General features: G+C 40.3%; 1 protein-coding gene across 1 annotated transcript in view; it reads right to left on the bottom strand.

Annotated features, from left to right (window-relative positions):
- The window catches only part of Lekr1 (leucine, glutamate and lysine rich 1), a 319,603-nt gene that overhangs the window by 56,817 nt on the left and 244,950 nt on the right, over window positions 1–17,836 (bottom strand). The window contains exon 8 of the mRNA XM_004652098.2: window positions 2,417–2,510. Coding sequence (XP_004652155.1) covers window positions 2,417–2,510 — 94 coding nt within the window. The remainder of the gene's footprint in view (window positions 1–2,416; window positions 2,511–17,836) is intronic.

The following is a 17,836-nucleotide window of genomic DNA, read 5'->3' as shown; positions in this document are numbered from 1 at the left end:
CATTTATCATATCTATTGATACACATTGACAGACCGCTCTCTAAAGACCTGCTTTAATCTTTAGTTCCTTAAAGAGTAAATGTGAGTGATTATTTCTCTAGGTCTTTGCCATAGTGTCAAAACAATTCTATTGAGCCTGGCGTGGTGGCACATGCCTTTAATCCCAGCACTCGAGAGGCAGAGGTAGGAGAATCACTGTGAGTTCAAGGCCATCCTGAAACTGCCTAGTGAATTCCAGGTCAGTCTGAGTTAGAGACCCTACCCCCGCAAAAAAACAAAACAAAACAAAACAACAACAAAAACAAAAAAAAAATTCTATCAATTAATTGGAGGTTAAAAGATAAATCTCCCACTTTAGATTTTTAGGTTGAAGATGGTGTTAGGGATAGAACATAGGGCCTTGCACATGCCAGACAAGTTCATCTTCTTTTTGAAATTTAAAATATGGACGGACTCTTTACAGCAACTTTGTTCAAATTTTATTTTCACCATGTGTAACTGCAATTAAAATGTATGTCTGTGTATGTGTGTGTGTGAGAGAGAGACAGAGAGAGAGAGAGAGAGAGACTCTGAGACTCACAGCCCAGGTTAGCCTCAAACTCATGATCCTCCTGTGGCATGTACCACCATGCTCCACTGACCATTTTTGTATGACTATACAGTCTAAGGAACAAGGGAAAGGAGTTGGTTTATAGCAGGATAGTACTGGCCAAGGATATTTGAAAATTAGAAATGAAAGTGACAAATTTGAAATTGACCTGCTGGAGGCAGACCTGGGGAGAGACTCCTAGTGGAGATAGTAGTTTGAAAGTAGCCATTGCTTATTGCTAGAATTTACAAATAATAGGATTCCTAAGAAAAAGATGTCTGTTTTATCTACCTTGTTTTGCTTCTGCCTTCAAGGGCTAGCATTATAGGACATAAGTTGATCTTCATGCTGGGTTTGTGATAAGAAGTACAGATGAGAAATTTGTGAGAAAATTTCATAAAGGCACTGAAATCAAGCCCTCTCTATATACTACTAATCATGCAAAAGCATAGTGGTTGATCAGGGCTTTAGTCAAACTGGAACTCAATATTCATCTCTAGTTGTAGAGAAGAATTAAAATAGTAATCAGTAGGCTGTGGGTATAGCTCAGTGAGAGTTCTTTGCCCAGTATTTGTGTAGCCTGTGTTCCATTCCAACAATCACTTACAGCTTTTGGCAGGAAACAAGAGTAGGGGGAAGGCATTCTAGCCATAGGTACAAAATAGAGAAGAGAAAGGTCAGAACGCTTTGGCTCAGATGGGCACAGATGAGTACTGGAAGTTTATACAAAGAGGTGAGGATTGTCAATCCTCTAGACTTAGAGCTATGTATCTTGAGAGGAGAAGGTCTAGCAGCTTTGAAAATACAACTTGTGGGCTGAAGAGATGGCTTAGCAGTTAAGCGCTTGCCTGTGAAGCCTAAGGACCCTTGTTTGAAGCTTGATTCCCCAGGACCCACATTAGTCAGATGCACAAGGGAGCCCACACGTCTGGAGTTTGTTTGCAGGGGTTGGAGGCCCTGGTGTGCCCATTCTCTCTCTCTCTTCCTCTTTCTCTCTGTCTATCACCCTCAAATAAATAAATAAAAATAAACAAAAAAATTAAAAAATACAACTTGTCTAATTGAATATTATGAAATTATTATGAATTCACTGATGAAGCCTTGAAGAATATAGAAAAATCTAGAGACCAAAATCGTATATTTTTTTTCACACTCTAGGACCCCGGATCTTTTGTAAATAATACAAGTTAAATATTTATTTCTCGGATTTTGCCAGTGTAAAAGTGCAAAAATTTCATAACTGAATAATTATTGTATTATCAAGTAAGAGAACTTGAGAAATGATAGACACTCATATTTCCCTACATGTAAGAGTGTGACCAAAAGCATATCCTGACACAATGGAAAAACGTGTATTTCCAACAGTTAAGATTATGCTTCTTTCCATATGAACCAAGAAATACCTTAATATTTATTATATATATTTATTATAATTATATTTCAAAACCTGCTTATTTTTATTTCCTATCATGTTATGTTTTAGAAAATATGCATACCATACATATAACTTGCATTGGAAATTCCAGATGGCACCTAAAGAAACCCGTTTGGAATAGTCTTCTAGTAGATGGACAGCATTTTTAAAAAGCAAGTAAGATTCCAGACATAGTGGTGCACACCTTTACTTTCAGGACTTGGGGTAAGAGGTAAGAGTTGCCCCATGAGCTCAAGGCCAACTGGGAGCCATAGAGTAAATTCCAGGACAGCCTGGGCGAGAGTGAGACCCCACCTCAAACAAACCAAAAAGAGAAGGAAGAAAGAGGGGGAGAGAGAGTGAAAGGAAGAAAGAAGTTAAGATGCATGTTGATGAAAGCCACACTGTGTTACCTTCTCCTTCCAATTGTTATCATTCAACAGCTTCTCTCTGAGGGTTTCCTGTAGCTGCTCAACACTCTTCTGATGTGAAATCAGCATCAATTCCCTGAAAACCACAAACCCAACAAATGACTTAAGACTTACCCTAACAATTCACCAAAGTCACAATTTCTGTCTCAGAGAATGTTCTTTCACAACTTAGTCTGATTATTCTCTTTAGCAATACATATAGAGCTACTATATATAAAATGATGTGTCTATGCATGCATAATATAATACTTCAGCATTTTAATACACACAAATGGAGTTTTTCATCCTTCCTTCCTTCCTTCTTTCTCTCTCTCTTTCTTTCTTTCTTTTGTGAAACAGGTTTCACTGTAAAACTCAGGCCAGCCAATGGACACATTTGCCTCTGCCTTCTAAGGGCTAGAATTATAGGATATAAGTTGATCTTCATTCTGGGTTTGTGATATTTTTGGTAGAAGTACAGATGGGAAATTTGTGAGAAAAATTCATAAAGACACTAAAATTAAGCCCTCTTTATATACTACTAATAGTGCAAAAGCATAGTGGTTGACCATGGCTTTTCTCTCCTGCAGAATTCCCATACTTCTTGTTTTCCATGTATATGGTACTTCTTTTTGCTACTACTTCTTCCATTCTTGTGGTGGTGTGAATTAGGCATCCTCCAAAAACTCATGTGTTTTGAATATTACATCCCTAGCTGATAGCAATTTGGGAGGTGAAGCCTTGCTGGAAGAGGTGTGTTGTTAGGGATAGGGTGTTATAGCCAGCTTCCTGTTGCTAGAATTCAGCTCACTGTCTTGCTGTTTTCCACCTGGTACAGCAGAAGTGATGTCCAGACTTTTCTCATGCCATGCTATCCCCTGCCATCATGAAACATCCCCTCAAGATTATAAGTCAAAATAAAAACTTTCCTCCCATCAGCTGCTTTTGGTTGGGTGTTTCATCCCAGCAATGAGAAAGTAACTACAACAGAACATCGGTAACAATGGTGTGAGGTCATTACTGTTAGAAACCTGACTGCGTGGCTTTTGGTCTATTGGATCTGATTTGTGGGGAGAATTTGAAAGGATTTGAAATCTTGACCTAAGAGATGCCTTGCAGTAAGCAGAGTTTGATGGACCATTCTGGCCATAGCTTGGAACCTAAATGCAGAAAGAACTATGGACTGCATAGGCTTGGCTTATGAGGGCAAGAAAGAATTTTGTCAGACTGGGATATAGATAGCTTATGTGAGAAGCTAGCTTTATTCTGTCTGTGTTCTGAGCACTTCAGCAGGGTTAATTTTGAAAGAAATGGAGTGGTATGAACAGAGGGGTATGTCACAGAAAGAAATGAAAGGATTGTGCAAGAGAAAGCAGAATGCTTCAGCAGCAAATTGTTTGAGAGAGTACCACTGTGCAGAATGGGCCAACTGTTCTGCATTGAGACAGCAGAAAAAATGCTGACTCTTGAAAGCAAAGATAATAATGCTGGAGGAGTGTCCTGCTGCTCTTCATATCAGCTTTTTATTTCCCCCGAAATAACATGGCAGTAAAGTCCACCTGGTACAGTTTATGGACGAATAAAAAATTCAGGAAAGAAATGCTATTGCATTTTTAATGTGGTTTTTGGGAAATGGCCACTGGACAATATGAGGCAGTATTGTTGGCATTCTTGTGTGGAGACTCAGTGAAGTCATGAAGGTAAACCACAGGTTTTCATGGAGTCTAGGAATTTGGAGATGCTTACAATCTAAAGATTACTGCTGGTTCAGGATGGAGTTTTTCCTGGGCTCTGAGTAGCCCAGCTGGAGGAGTGAAGTGGAACCTCAGAGACATTGTTGTGGGTCTCAGATAAACTTGGAACTGCAGGATTTGATATTTTCTCTGTTTAGATCTTACGTTGGTTCAATCTTTCTGAAAAATGACATCTTTTGCAGTACAAGTGTTTATTTTGTGCCATTATATGTCTTTGGTTTTACAGGCTCACAGTTAAGAGACCTTGGACTATGGAGATATTTGAATAATTTTGAGATTGATAAAAATTATGGGCTATATTAAGTTGGACTGAATGCATTGCAGTTTACATCATGGATTGTCATGAGTTTATGGAGAACAGTGGTGGAAGAATGTGGTGGTTTGATCAGGTGTCCCCCATAAACTCATGTATTCTGAATGCTTGGTTCCAGGCAAATAGCAATTTGGGAGGTGGAGCCTTGCTAGAGGAGGTGTGTTGCGAGGACAGAATGCTATAGTCAGCTTCCCCTTGCTAGAGGTCAGCTCACTCTCTTGCTACTGTTTTCTACCTGCTGTGGTAGAGGTGATCTCCAGTTTTCATGCAATGCTTTCCCCTGCCATCATGAAGCTTCCCTTTGAGACTGTAAACCAAAATAAATACTTTCTTCCCATCAGCTGCTTCTGATTGGATGTTCTGTCCCAGCAATGAAAAAGTAACTACATCTTTCTTCTTTTAATCTTGACCCTTCTCTCACACTGTGACTTTTATTTATGAAGTGTATGAGTGTCTCAACCCAAAGGATCTATCAACACTAAAGCTTTCACATACCAGAAACCAAATTCAAATCCCAATTCTTTTTTTTTGTTTTTGTTTTTTGAAGTAGGGTCTTGCTAGCCCAGGCTAACTCAGAATTCACTATGTAGTATCAGGGTGGCCTTGAACTCACTGTGATCCTTCTACCTCTGCCTCCTGAGTGCTGGGATTATAGGCATGTGCCACCACACCTGGCTAAGATCCCAATTCTTCAGGTATGCTCCTACTCTGCCCATTTTTTCCTCTCCTTATCTGTAGACAAGACACCTTGACAACACACTAGTATGCAACTTCTGCTTTGCTGGGAGAATTCTATGAAGGATCTGGGGAAAAGGAAGAAGAAAATGTTGGTGGCATGGGGAAGACATTTCTTAAACTCAGCACTCAAAGAATGTAGAAGAATCCTGGAACAATTTTAGGAGGAATAGCTGTATTATCCTAGCTCTGTGCTCCAATCCCAGACTGAATAGATGCCTTATGCATCCAGGAGGGAAAGTTCTAAAAGTTTTGTGTATTTATTAACTTATGACACCAGTAGATGTTTTTACTGAAGTTTTCCCTTTCCTCTACTCTCTTTCAATTTTTTATTTATTTAGTTATTTATTTGTAAGCAGAGAGAGAAAGGTGGAAAAGAGATATAGAGAATGGGTCCAGGGCCTCTAGTCATTGCAAACAATCTCTGGATGCATGCACCACTTTGTGCATCTGGCTTTACATGAGTGCTGGGGAGTCAAATCTGAGTTGTTAAGCTTTGCAGGAAAGTAACTTAACCACTGAGCAATCTCTCCAGCCCCCTCTTTCAATCTTTTTAATGGCACAAAGTACAGCTTTGACTTGTCTCTTTGCCTTTTTCAGCTTTATTGTAGTATAGTTGACAAATATTGTACATACTTAAGGCAAAATAAACTCATCATCATCTCTTACACTTTTTCCTTTCTTCCATAGTTCAAAGAACCCTTGATGGTGAAAACCTCCCAAGTGTGAGACTGACTTGCTTCTCACCCTAATTTAGCATGATCGTCTGCTATCAATACTCTACAATGCAAATCTTAACAAATTTTCAAAACCTCAAGTCAAATCAAATATATATATATTTTTTACCACAATGCCATAAAACTAGAAGTCAATAAGAAGAAGCACGTTCAAAACTACACAGGACTTCTGGGTAAGATGGCAGCATAGGAACCCTGCCAAACCAGCCTAGAGAGGGATGTAAGCAAAACCCCAGCAAAATACACTCTTTTTCTGAAAAGTGAAGGAGTATAGCTTATTCTTAGACACAGTGGAAAAGCCAGAGAGACCAAATTTGAACAGAAAGGAGGAAAATGTCCAGAATCCCACTGAGGCACTTGCTGCCCACCAATCTGCACACCTGCCTGGCACCACCCCACCTGGCACGCCAAGCAGAGGCAGCAGCAGAGACCAAACAAGGGGATTTTTCAAACTTATCAGCTTTCTACAAAGTTAAGAAATCTGAAGATCAACTAAGGAGCTACTGAAAGGGTTACAGGTGGAACTGCATAAACAACTTCAGAAGTTTGAACTCTCCCAACCCTCACCATCAGAATGGCAAACTTCTGGCATTCATTCCCCAGTGGCCGCACAGGCAACACAGCTGATAAGAGCTTCAGCGCAACACAAGAGGGATCAAGGTGGGCACTCAGCTTTGGAGAGATTGGAAGCCACCCTAAAAGCATCTCTTTTCAGATGGCAATGTCCACTTGGATGACCCAAAAGGCAACATAGTGCTGAGAAGAAGGGATGGAGGAGTGTCCAGCACTGAAACATCTCACACTTTCCAAGGCTCAGGGTCTATTGTGAAAGATGTGGCAGAAAGAATGTAAGAACCAAAGGAAGGGTATCAATCCTTACATACAACTGTCCGGACAGAAGTTGGTCTCAATATCCATGACCTCGCAGTGCCTAGCAACACCTACACAACACCCTCATAATAGGAGAAAAAGATGATGACATCAAATTAAAAGAGGGACTAATGGAGAGAGGGAGGGTATATGATGGAGAGCAGAGTTATGAAGGGGAAAGTGGGGGAGAGGAGGTAAATATCATGCTTTGTTGTCTATAAGTATAGAAGTTGTCAAATATATATATATATATATGTTGAAGACCTTAAACAATCAATGGATCAAAGCAGAAATCAGGAAAGAAACTTAATAAGTTTCTTGAAACAAATGAAATGGAGAAACAAATATCAAAACTTATGGGACAGAGTAAAAATAATACCAAGAGGTAAATTTACAGTAATCAATGCCTATGTAAACAAGACAAAAAATCCTAACATAAATAACTTCTCAAGGAACTAGGAAAACAGAAACAAACTAAACCCCAAATTAGGAGAAAATAATAAATTCCAGAGCACAGGCAAATGAAATAAATACTAAAAAAAGAAAAGATCAAAATATGAAGCACTGGGTTTTCAGACAGCTAAACAAAATCAGCAAGTCTTTATTTAATCTAAAAAATACAGTCAAATAAGTCAGAGATGAAAAAGGAGACATTGCAACTGATATCACAGAAATACAGGGAAGCATTAGAGGTTACTATGAACAATTATATGCCAACAGATGTGATAAGCTAGCGGAAACAGACAATTTCCTGGACATATACATTTTACCAGGGCCAAATCATGCACAAACAGAAAACCTAAATATCACAATAACAAGTACGAGACTGAATTAGTAATTTAGAAAATTAACTTAAATGACAAACAAAATTTGGGCAAGAAACAACTGAATCTAGCAATGACAAATTAACTGAAAAAGTTCAGTGGACATAGAAAATTATTCAGAGCTAATGTAAGCTAAAAGATGATTCAAAGACATTACATGGAAGCACAGTAAAAATGTGAAAAACAAAAAAGTTGCAACATGGAGGACAAAATGAAAAGATCAAGTATTTATCTGCTCATTTATTTCAGAAGCAAAAGAGAGAGAAATGAGGAGGGAGCATTATTTGGAAGAATAGCCTGGATTAATTAAAAATATCCATCCACAAATCCACAAAACCCTATGGAGTATAAGCACAATAAATATAAATAAATTGACACTTTGTATAATTCATAATAAAGATGAAAGGCACCAAAGGTTAAGAGAGTAACATTAAAGAAATCTAAATATACTGAAATATATTCATCAGTCAAAATGGCAAGCCTGAGTACCAGGTAAACTATCATTCAGAATGAGACTGCAATACATACATGGAAAAATAAACACTCATGATCAACTCAAGAGCCTTGACAAAGGAGCTTCTAAGAAATGTGCTTTAGGAAGGAATTTGACCTCAGAAGGAAAGCTAGGCATGCAAGAAACTGGCAAAGACACAGGCTAGAAAAGGCCCTTTAGGCTAGCTATACAAGGCACTGGATTTAGATGGAACTCTGATTTAGGGCTTTATACTCTGCAGTCACCACCCAGAAATTCTTAAGATTTTTAACATTCTTATTTATTTATTTGCAAGGAGAGAGAGAGAGAGAGAGAGAGAGAGAGAGAGAGAGGGAGATAATGGTCATTGGGCACACCAGGGAATAGTACCACTGCAAATTAACTCCAGATGCATGTGCCACTTAGAGCACCTAGGTTTACATGGGTTCTAGGGTATCAAACCCTGGACATTAGGCTTTGCAGGCAAGTGCCTTAAACTGCTGAACCTTCTCCTCATCCCAAGACATTAAATATTTTTTAATTAACATATTTTTAAATTTACTTGATAGCAGGAAGAGAGACAGCGCAAGTGAGAATGAATGGGTGTATCAGGAACTGCTGCAAATGAACTCCAGATGCATGTGCTACTTTGATGCAATTGGCTTTACATGGGTACTAGGGAATCAAACACAGATCAGCAAGCTTTGCAAGCAAGTGCTTTTAACTGCTGAGACCTCTCTCCAGTCCAAGAATTTGAATCTTGAATTTATGTTTTTAAAGTGAGATGAGCTAGACCACTCAAGCAAGTATTAGGGGCTCAGAGTCTCAACTCTGACAGTCTTCCCTTGACAGCTCCTGAATCACCTGGACTGTTCTCAGAGACTACTCCCCTGTATTTGTCCAGGTACTGCTGCAATCCTCTGCTTCAAATGGGAGTAGTGCCTGGGCCTGAACATTGTCAATATCAAAATAACTCACCCTAGGATGGTCCAATTATCTAAAGGAATGTGATTAACTAGAAACAAAGCAGCCAACCTTATAGGTTGAGAGAGGCTGTGAAAGAAAGGGAAAAGTTTCCTTTAAGATTTTTGGCTAAAGGATCTTACATTTTCATTTTGTACTGAGTCTTGAAAGTTACATAGTCAGCCTTCCACGTAGTAAGCATGAACTAATATTATCTGTATAAAATAATTTTGATTATGTCCAATCTAAAGGACTGACAACAACAACAACAACAACAACAAAAAATCCTAAACAACTGGGGAGAAAGTAGGTTGTGTGCCAGGAGGGAGAGAGCTCAAGTGTTCTTTGGTCCCTGCATTATTTGAGAAGAATTTGAGATATTAATTTTAGACTCTACTAAATATGTATGAAACATTCAAGAGGAACAACTTAAAGAATAGAAATTAAATTTACTATTAATAGAAAAATTAGTAGAGAAAACTCCAACTATGCTTTCCCCAAAAGGCCTATGGCAAGCAGGAAAAGGAGGACAAATAGAAAACTTAAAATCATGACCATAATAATGGCAAAAAGAGAGAGAAACATGGTACAAACCAACCAACTCTACATATGTGCCAAGTATAAGAAATACTCTGCACTTCTGGTCAAGATGGCATCTGCCTAATTGCAACACAAGTCCCACGAATGAGAAGCAAGGAATTAAGGGGTCACTGGGGACTTTTAGGGGAGAGAAATCTCTAATAGATCACCAGTGGGAGGGTGTGGAGGGGAAAAAAAGGGAATTGGCTGATTCCTATTCTCTCAGGTAACCTATCAGTTCCCCAACCCCCCTAAGCAGCTGTCCTAGCCAGAGTTCCAGCCTCATGCTACTCTCACAGTAACTGCATGCAAGGAGACCCAGGCCAGTAGTTCTGCTTGTGCCACCAGGCACAAGTGATGGCTGGGATCTACCCCCCTCATGTGTTCACAGATCCCCCCAAATTTCCCCCACTTCAGACCCACTCTGCCCCACCACCATCTACCTCAACTTCCACTCTGCCCCAACCCACCCCCCATCAATGTCAACATGTCCTGTGTGAGCCCAAACTCCCTGTGACTTCCTTTGGACCCCATCCCCACCTCATGAATTAAACACAGAGACCTCCTCAGGGTTAAAGGGTGGAAAATGATATTACAAACAAATTAGTATAAGAAACAAGCAGGTGTAGCTATACTAATATTGGATAAAATAGACTTCAAACCAAAAATAATGAAAAAGACAAAGAAGGCCACTTCCTACTGATCAAAGGAACAATCCAGCAAGAGGCTATTACAATCTTCAATCTTTATGCACCAAACACAGGTGTACCACAATTCATAAACCAAAACCTACTTGACAATAAAACAGAAATAACCACAAGCACCATCATAATTGGGGACCCAATACACCATTATCAGCAACAGATAGATCATCCAAACAGAAACTCAACAGGGAAGTGAGAGAGCTTAACATAACCATAGAACATTTAGACCTAATGGACATCTACAGAACATTCCATCCCAAATCCACAGACTACACATTCTTCTCAGAAGCATAAGGGAACCTTCTCTAAAATAGATCACATACTGGGTCACAAAGCCTGCCTCCATATATTTAGGATGATTGACATAATTCTGCGCCCCCCCCCCGTGCCCCCCGTGCAACCTGGGGCGCCCCACGTGCCCCGTGGTGTCCCGTGCCTGGCCTTGGCGAGCACCGTGCCCCCCTCCATGCGCCCCCTGTGCCCCACTGCCTCCCGCACGCCCCACCCTGAGCGCCCAGTGCCCCGGTGTGCCCCGTGCCCCCCCCCCCGCGAGCCCCACTCGCCCCGTACACCCTGTACCCCCCGCCCTCCCCCTGCACCCGTGCACCCTTCACACTCCCCCATGCCCCGCAAGGCTGTGCTCTGATAGGACACCCACCAGCCAAGCCTGACAGCCTGCTGCACTGAAGCTGAGACCTCCTACCTCACCCTTGTTCTCTGATCCTGCGAGTAAACCAGCCACGTGGTTCTCAGTTCGCAGGCCCGTGGGGGCCACCCCAGCTGTGAATAGGTGGCTGCCAGATCCCCTGTGGCTGTGTTCACATCACTTGCCGCCGGTCAGCCTCTGCTGTGTCCTGATCCTGTACCCACATCAGCTGCCTCTGCACTACAATTGCACGTGCAGTGGGCCCAGTCCCACAGCAAGAGCCACACAAGTCCACACTGAGTCACTAGCGCCAGCTCAGGTGCCATTCCTACCTGTCCATCGCCACTCATCCCCCAGTAACCTGAGGTGGGAGAGCACAGACTGTTTACAGGCCCCAGTGTAACCAGCCAGAGTTTGGGCAGCTCCAGGGCTTGCTACCTCAGTCCTCTTTCAAGCTCGATGGCAGGCAGCTTAGGTGCATTATTGGGTGAGAATTCAGGCAACTCCTAATTGACTAGACCAAAGGAGAAACTCCCCAAGACATATTAGAATTAAGACTCTAAACATTGACACCAAAGGGAAAATCCTAAAAGCAGCTAGGGGAAAAACAGCACACCACTTTCAAAGGAAACCACATCAGAATTACTTCAGACTTCTCCATGGAAACCCTGAAAGCTACAAGGGCATGGAATTAAACTCTCCAAACTCTAAGAAACTATGGCTCCCAACCCAAACTACTCTACCCGGCAAAAGTCTCACATATAATAGATGGTGAAAGGAAAACTTTCCATGACAAAACTCAGCTTTACAATTATATGAACACAAAACCAAACCTACAGAAAGTACTCCAGGAAATTCTCCACAGAGAAGAAACAAATAACCAAACACAAATGCCTACAAGAAGCAGATCACAGCAACCAAACCCAGAGTAGATAGAAAAAAAAAATTAAATTCCATGGAAATGCCAACACACCTCTACCACCACAACATGACAGGGATCAAATCAAATCTCACAGTCATCACCCTAAATATTAATGGCCTTAATTCACCCATCAAGAGACACAAGCTAACAGGGTGGATCAAAAAATTAGACCCCTCAATCTGCTGCCTTCAAGAAACCCATCTTACCACTAAAGACAGAAACCTCCTCAGGGTGAAAGGGTGGAAAACAATATTCCAAGCAAATGGGAATAAGAAACAAGCAGGTGTAGCTATATTAATATCAGATAAAGTTGACTTCAAACCAAAAACAATCAAAAAAGACAAAGAAGGCTACTTCCTACTTATAAAGGGAACAATCCATCAAGAGGATATCACAATCATAAATCTGTATGCAACAAATACAGGGGCACCACAGTTCATAAAACAAAACCTACTTGACAATAAAACAGAAATAAACATGAACACCATCATAGCTGGGGACTTTAACACACCATTATCAGTAATAGACAGATCATCCAAACAGAAGCTCAACAGGGAAGTAAGAGCTCAACAAAACCATAGAGCACTTAGACCTAACAGACATCTACAGAACTTTCCATCCCAAATCCACAGACTACACATTCTTCTCAGCAGCCCATGGAACTATCTCTAAAATAGATCATATACTGCGTCATAAAGACAGCCTCCACATATTTAGGAAAATCGACATAATTGCCTGCATGATATTAGATCATAATGCTATATTCCTAGAAATCAACAACAAAAAAAACAACAAGAACCCCAATGGTAATGGAAAACTGAATAGCACACTCTTAAACAATAAATGGATAGTGGATGAAATAAAAAATGAAATTGCAAAATTCCAGGATTTGAATGAAAATGAGAACACATCATACCAAAACTTATGGGACACAATGAAGGCAGTCCTCAGGGGAAAATTCATAGCACTCAATGCCATCATAAAAAAGACAGAAAGATCCCAAATCAATAGCCTAACCATCCACCTAAAGGCATTGGAAAAACAAGAAAAATCCAACCGAAAGAGCTCCAGAAGGAAAGAAATAATTATTATCAGAGCAGAAATTAATGAACTGGAAATCAAGGAAACAATTAAGGCAATTGACCAAACAAAGAGCTGGTTCTTTGAAAAAATAAACAAGATTGACAAACCTCTCACCAATTTGATCAAGCAAAAAAAGGAAAATTTAAATGTTTTTGAATAACTCACACATCAAATAAAAAAATAACATTTGGTATTTATACTTAGAACTGAACAATAATAAAACCACTATAGATCAAAACTAGATATGGTATGCCTTAGAAGACAGATAAAAACCCTGAATAATACTTTGTAAATACCAGTAACATAAAATTGAGCACAAAGAATAAACTACAGAGAAAGGGCTAAGGAGATTGCTCAGTGGTTAAAAGCATTTCCTCGCAAAGCCTGCTGCCTGGGCTTGATTCTCCAGTACCCACATAAAAAACATACAAAGTGATTCACATATCCGGAATTCATTTGCAGTAGCAAGAGGCCCTAGTGCATCCATTCTTTCTCTCTTTCTCTCTCATGCACAACTGACTAAAAATATTTTTAAAAATCACATAGAAAGGCATACAATATGTTTTCATCATATTTTATTTTACTTTGGTGTGTGGTACTGGAGATCAAACCAGAGTTTCATGAATACTGAGTGTACCACTGATCCCCAGCCCTATGAATTTCTATGAAGATAAATCATATACATTACATCTTTTAGGAATAGAAACATATTTGATAAGTAGATAAGGTCTAGTTTTTGTAGACGTTCTTTACAGTATGACGAAGTCCCTTTCTACCTCTAGTTTTTTGAGAACCACAACATTCAGGCTGAAGGTTACCATCAAAAAAGCCGAGATGGGGTTAGAATTTAGGAGAAATACAAAGGAGCTTCAAAGCTAGTAAATTGTTTTTCTTAAGCAGAGGGGTTGGTCTAATGGTATTTTTCAAATTTTATTTATTTATTTTCAAGGAGATTGATGATAGATGGATGATAGATGATAGATAGATAGATAGATAGATAGATAGATAGATAGATAGATAGATAGATAGACAGATAGATGATAGATAGATAGATGGCAGACAGACAGAATGAATGAGAATGTGTGCACTGGGGCCTCTTGCCACTGCAAATGAACTTCGGATGCATTCACCATTTTGTGCATCTGGCTTGATGTGGGAATTAAACCTAGGTTGTTAGGCTTTGTACACAAGTACTTTAACTGCTGAGTCATCTCCCCTGTTTTTGTTGTTTTGTACTGCTTTCTACTTTATACCTATAAAAGCCTTCTATGTATCCATTCAGTACTTACAAAAACAATTACTGATAAAGCCTGAGAAAAAAGGAGGATGGTTATGTGGGGTGAAGAAAATTCATGGACAAGGCCAAGGTGAAAGAATGTGTGAGTAGCAAGTCAGTCTTTATCCTGAGTACAGGACTTCATTGTTCTGTCTTGTCAGGGCAGCAGCATCTATCTCTGCATACAAAAAGGCCAATTAGGAAGGCAGGGAACATTGTACAAGTCTTGCTTAGTCTACTGAAGAATAAATGACGATTTTCTTAAGTATGAAGCAGACAGGGCAGTTCCAGATACCTGCACAACAGTCTGAAGACTGGGGAACAGGAGCAAAGAGTAAGTAAGGGTGGCAAAGTGGGATCCATGTGACTTTCCTCCAAGTATTTGTCTGCTTCTGTCTCTACTGCAGACTCATCTTCCCCTGATCCAATTTAGATGCTGCCAAGTTTCAAATTTTATCTCTAGTTCAGGTAGGTTTTCTGATTATGACTCATGCATCCAATTGTGCACTTGACTGATTCAAATTCTTCTAGAAACATCTCAGACACAACATCTGAAACTTCAATGCCTTGCAATATAAAAACTTGTTTTTTGCTCTGTGTGTCATCTGAGGTTTAGCTCTCCATGTGCTGTTCTAGGATGTCGCCTTAGGAGCACCTTTTATCTAGGGACAGTGCTTTCACAGAAAAGGAAAATTACCAAAACATGGGTTCCAAAAACTTGTGTTCACATTTCAGTGGCAAGAATATGTCAAGGGGCTAGGCTGGTAGTAAGAACTATGTAGTACAGCCCTCTGCTGCAGTGAAGGCACACTTTAAAGTCACCTGGCACAAGCTGAGCCCATCACAACTTTGAAATCCTGGCTGTCCTCTCTGAATAAGATGCTCAGGATGTTCCATTATCCAGCTTTCCTATACTAAAAGAGGCACTTGAGATTTTGCCCTATTGGGAAAAAATAACTTTTTCAACTTCCTTTGTATCCATAAATGTTGTTGAGGTGTTCCTTTGTCTTTTTAAAAATATTTTTATAAATTAGTTTTGTATTCAGCAAATACAGTCAGTTTGGTACCATTATTAGGCTCATCCATGATATACCCTTTCCCCTTGGCCCCTCCTTGTTAAGGTATATGAGTCGTGCATTGTGGAGTTAACCCACAGTTATGGGTAAGATAAATGTCTGTGCATATCATGACCCAACATGTGGCTCTGACATTTTTCCAACCCCTTTTGTGCAAAATATCCCTGAGCCATGCTGGGTTCATTTTTAGTCTCTTCAGTGATGAGGTGTTGGGGACCTCTGGTCACTGGCTCTCTGATTTGGTAGGAGTTGATTTTTCTCTGGGTTGATCTCCTTCCCCCTTGTGCTGGTATTCGGTTCACCAGGAAAAACAGTACCCTTGCTTGTTTTGCCAATTTTCCTTAGTTTCAGCCGGGACCCTTTCAAGGTATGATGGGGTGGCTCTCTCCTTAGGATCTGCATCTATCTGAAAAAGAGAAGCAGATTCTCCAACGGAGAGTAAGTTAGCACCAGGTCAAATGAGATAACCCTTACTTTATTTATAGAGAATTTAATAGGTGTAGGCACTCTTGTAGCCCACAATTGATGGTAGCTTATGGTGGATTTATGTTTAGATATGGTTCTGACTTGTTTCACAGCTCCAGCTATGGGTCCCCTACCACTGAGGGGATCAGTTAGCCAAATCAAGAGCAGTTGGTTCCCCACCATGACTGTGTGACAGGTTATTTGCTGCTAAGTAGGTTAGACCATGAGTTGCTTGGACATATATTGGTTATTTTCCCCCAGTCGCCCATGTAGCACCTTCTAGCACTAGATGCACTGACTTGTCTGGGAACTGACTCTCTTCAAGCTTCCAGCCATGCCATTCCATTTTACATATCAACCACATAAGGTGTCTTCAGCAATAGGGTCTTACCACTAACCTTTGATGGATCATCAAGTACTCTGACAGAAATCTGTCTTTCTTTTAGGAAACATTGTAGGTCTCTCTGATCAAAAGCTCATTGTGGATGATAGCCACATGCTGGTACTGGGAATTACAGGTCAGTGCTCATTAAGAAAAGGAGAAAAAAGATAACTAATATACAAGAGCTAGAGAGCAGAAAGAGACTGGGGGGTGAGGGGAAGGGAGAGGGAGGGCAGGAACCTGTAGAAGACTAAGGTTAGTCTTTATCATACCCTCTCCAGTGTCTTGTGGTTCAGGTGTTCCCTCTAAGGGCCTGGTGAAGGTTCACCCATTTGGTCTGCCTTTTAAGAAGTATAATTTTATGGTACCATTGCCATTTGGGTCTACATTTGTGTTTCCCACCCCTCCATTGCCCTACCCTCCTTCCCCACCCATCTTAGTGTCTGGTCCACGAGATGCTTGCAGGGTATGTAAGGTATCTTGGGTAGATTCAGGTTACGTGCTGTAGATGAGTGATACTATGTGGTGATTTTTTTTTTTTTTTTCTGTGATTGGGTAAGTTCACTGAGAATGATCTGTTCCAGGTTCAAACATTTTTCAGCAAATTTCATTGTGTCATTTTTTCTTACTGCTGTATAGAATTCCACTGTGTAGATATATCACGTCTTACTTATCCATTCTTCTAGTGATGGGTTGATTCCAGCTCTTAGCTATTACAACTTGAGCCACTACAAACATGATTGAGCAAATCTCTCTGGCCTGTGGTTTAAAGGTTTTAGGGTAGATGCCCAGTAAGGAAAAGTAAGGAAATAACTGGGTCTGTTGGTATTTCTATAGTCAGCTTTTTCAGGAGTTTCCATATTGCTTTCCAAAGTGGTTGTGCCATCTTACATTCGCACCAACAGCAGATGAGTGTTCCTACTTCTCCACAACCTCGCCAGCATTTATTTTCATTTGATTTTTTGATGTTTGCTATCCTTACTGGGTTAAGGTGGAATCTCATAGTTGTTTTCATTTGCATTTCCCTGATGATTAGGGATGATGAACATTTTCTTTTTTTTTTTTTTTATTTGAGAGCAACAGACAGAGAAAAAGACAGATAGAGGGAGAGAGAAAGAATGGGCGCGCCAGGGCTTCCAGCTTCTGCAAATGAACTCCAGACGCATGCGCCCCCTTGTGCATCTGGCTAAGGTGGGACCTGGGGAACCGAGCCTTGAACTGGGGTCCTTAGGCTTCACAGGCAAGCACTTAACCGCTAAGCCATCTCTCCAGCCCAAACATTTTCTTAAGTGTGTGTTTGCCATTTGTATTTCTTCCTCTGTGAACTGCCTGTTCAGTTCTTTGCCCCCTTTTGTGAGGGGGGTTTTGACTTCTTACTGTTTAGATTTTTGAGTTCTTTGTAGATTCTAGATATTAGGCCTCTGTCAGTTGGATAACCTGCTAATATTTTCTCCCATTCTGTGGATAATCTATTGGCTTTGCTTATTGTATGCTTGTCTGTAAAGAAACTCTTCAGCTTCATGTGATCCCATTGGTTGAGTGACTGTTTAAGATTGTGAGATACTGGGGATTTTATTCAGGAAGTCTTTTTCCATTCCTATATCATGGAAAGTACTTTCTAA

This window comes from Jaculus jaculus, chromosome 11, assembly GCF_020740685.1.
Source record: "Jaculus jaculus isolate mJacJac1 chromosome 11, mJacJac1.mat.Y.cur, whole genome shotgun sequence".
Lineage (NCBI taxonomy): Eukaryota > Metazoa > Chordata > Mammalia > Rodentia > Dipodidae > Jaculus > Jaculus jaculus.
Note: the sequence above shows the minus strand (reverse complement) of the source record. Positions and strands in the feature narration are given on the sequence as shown.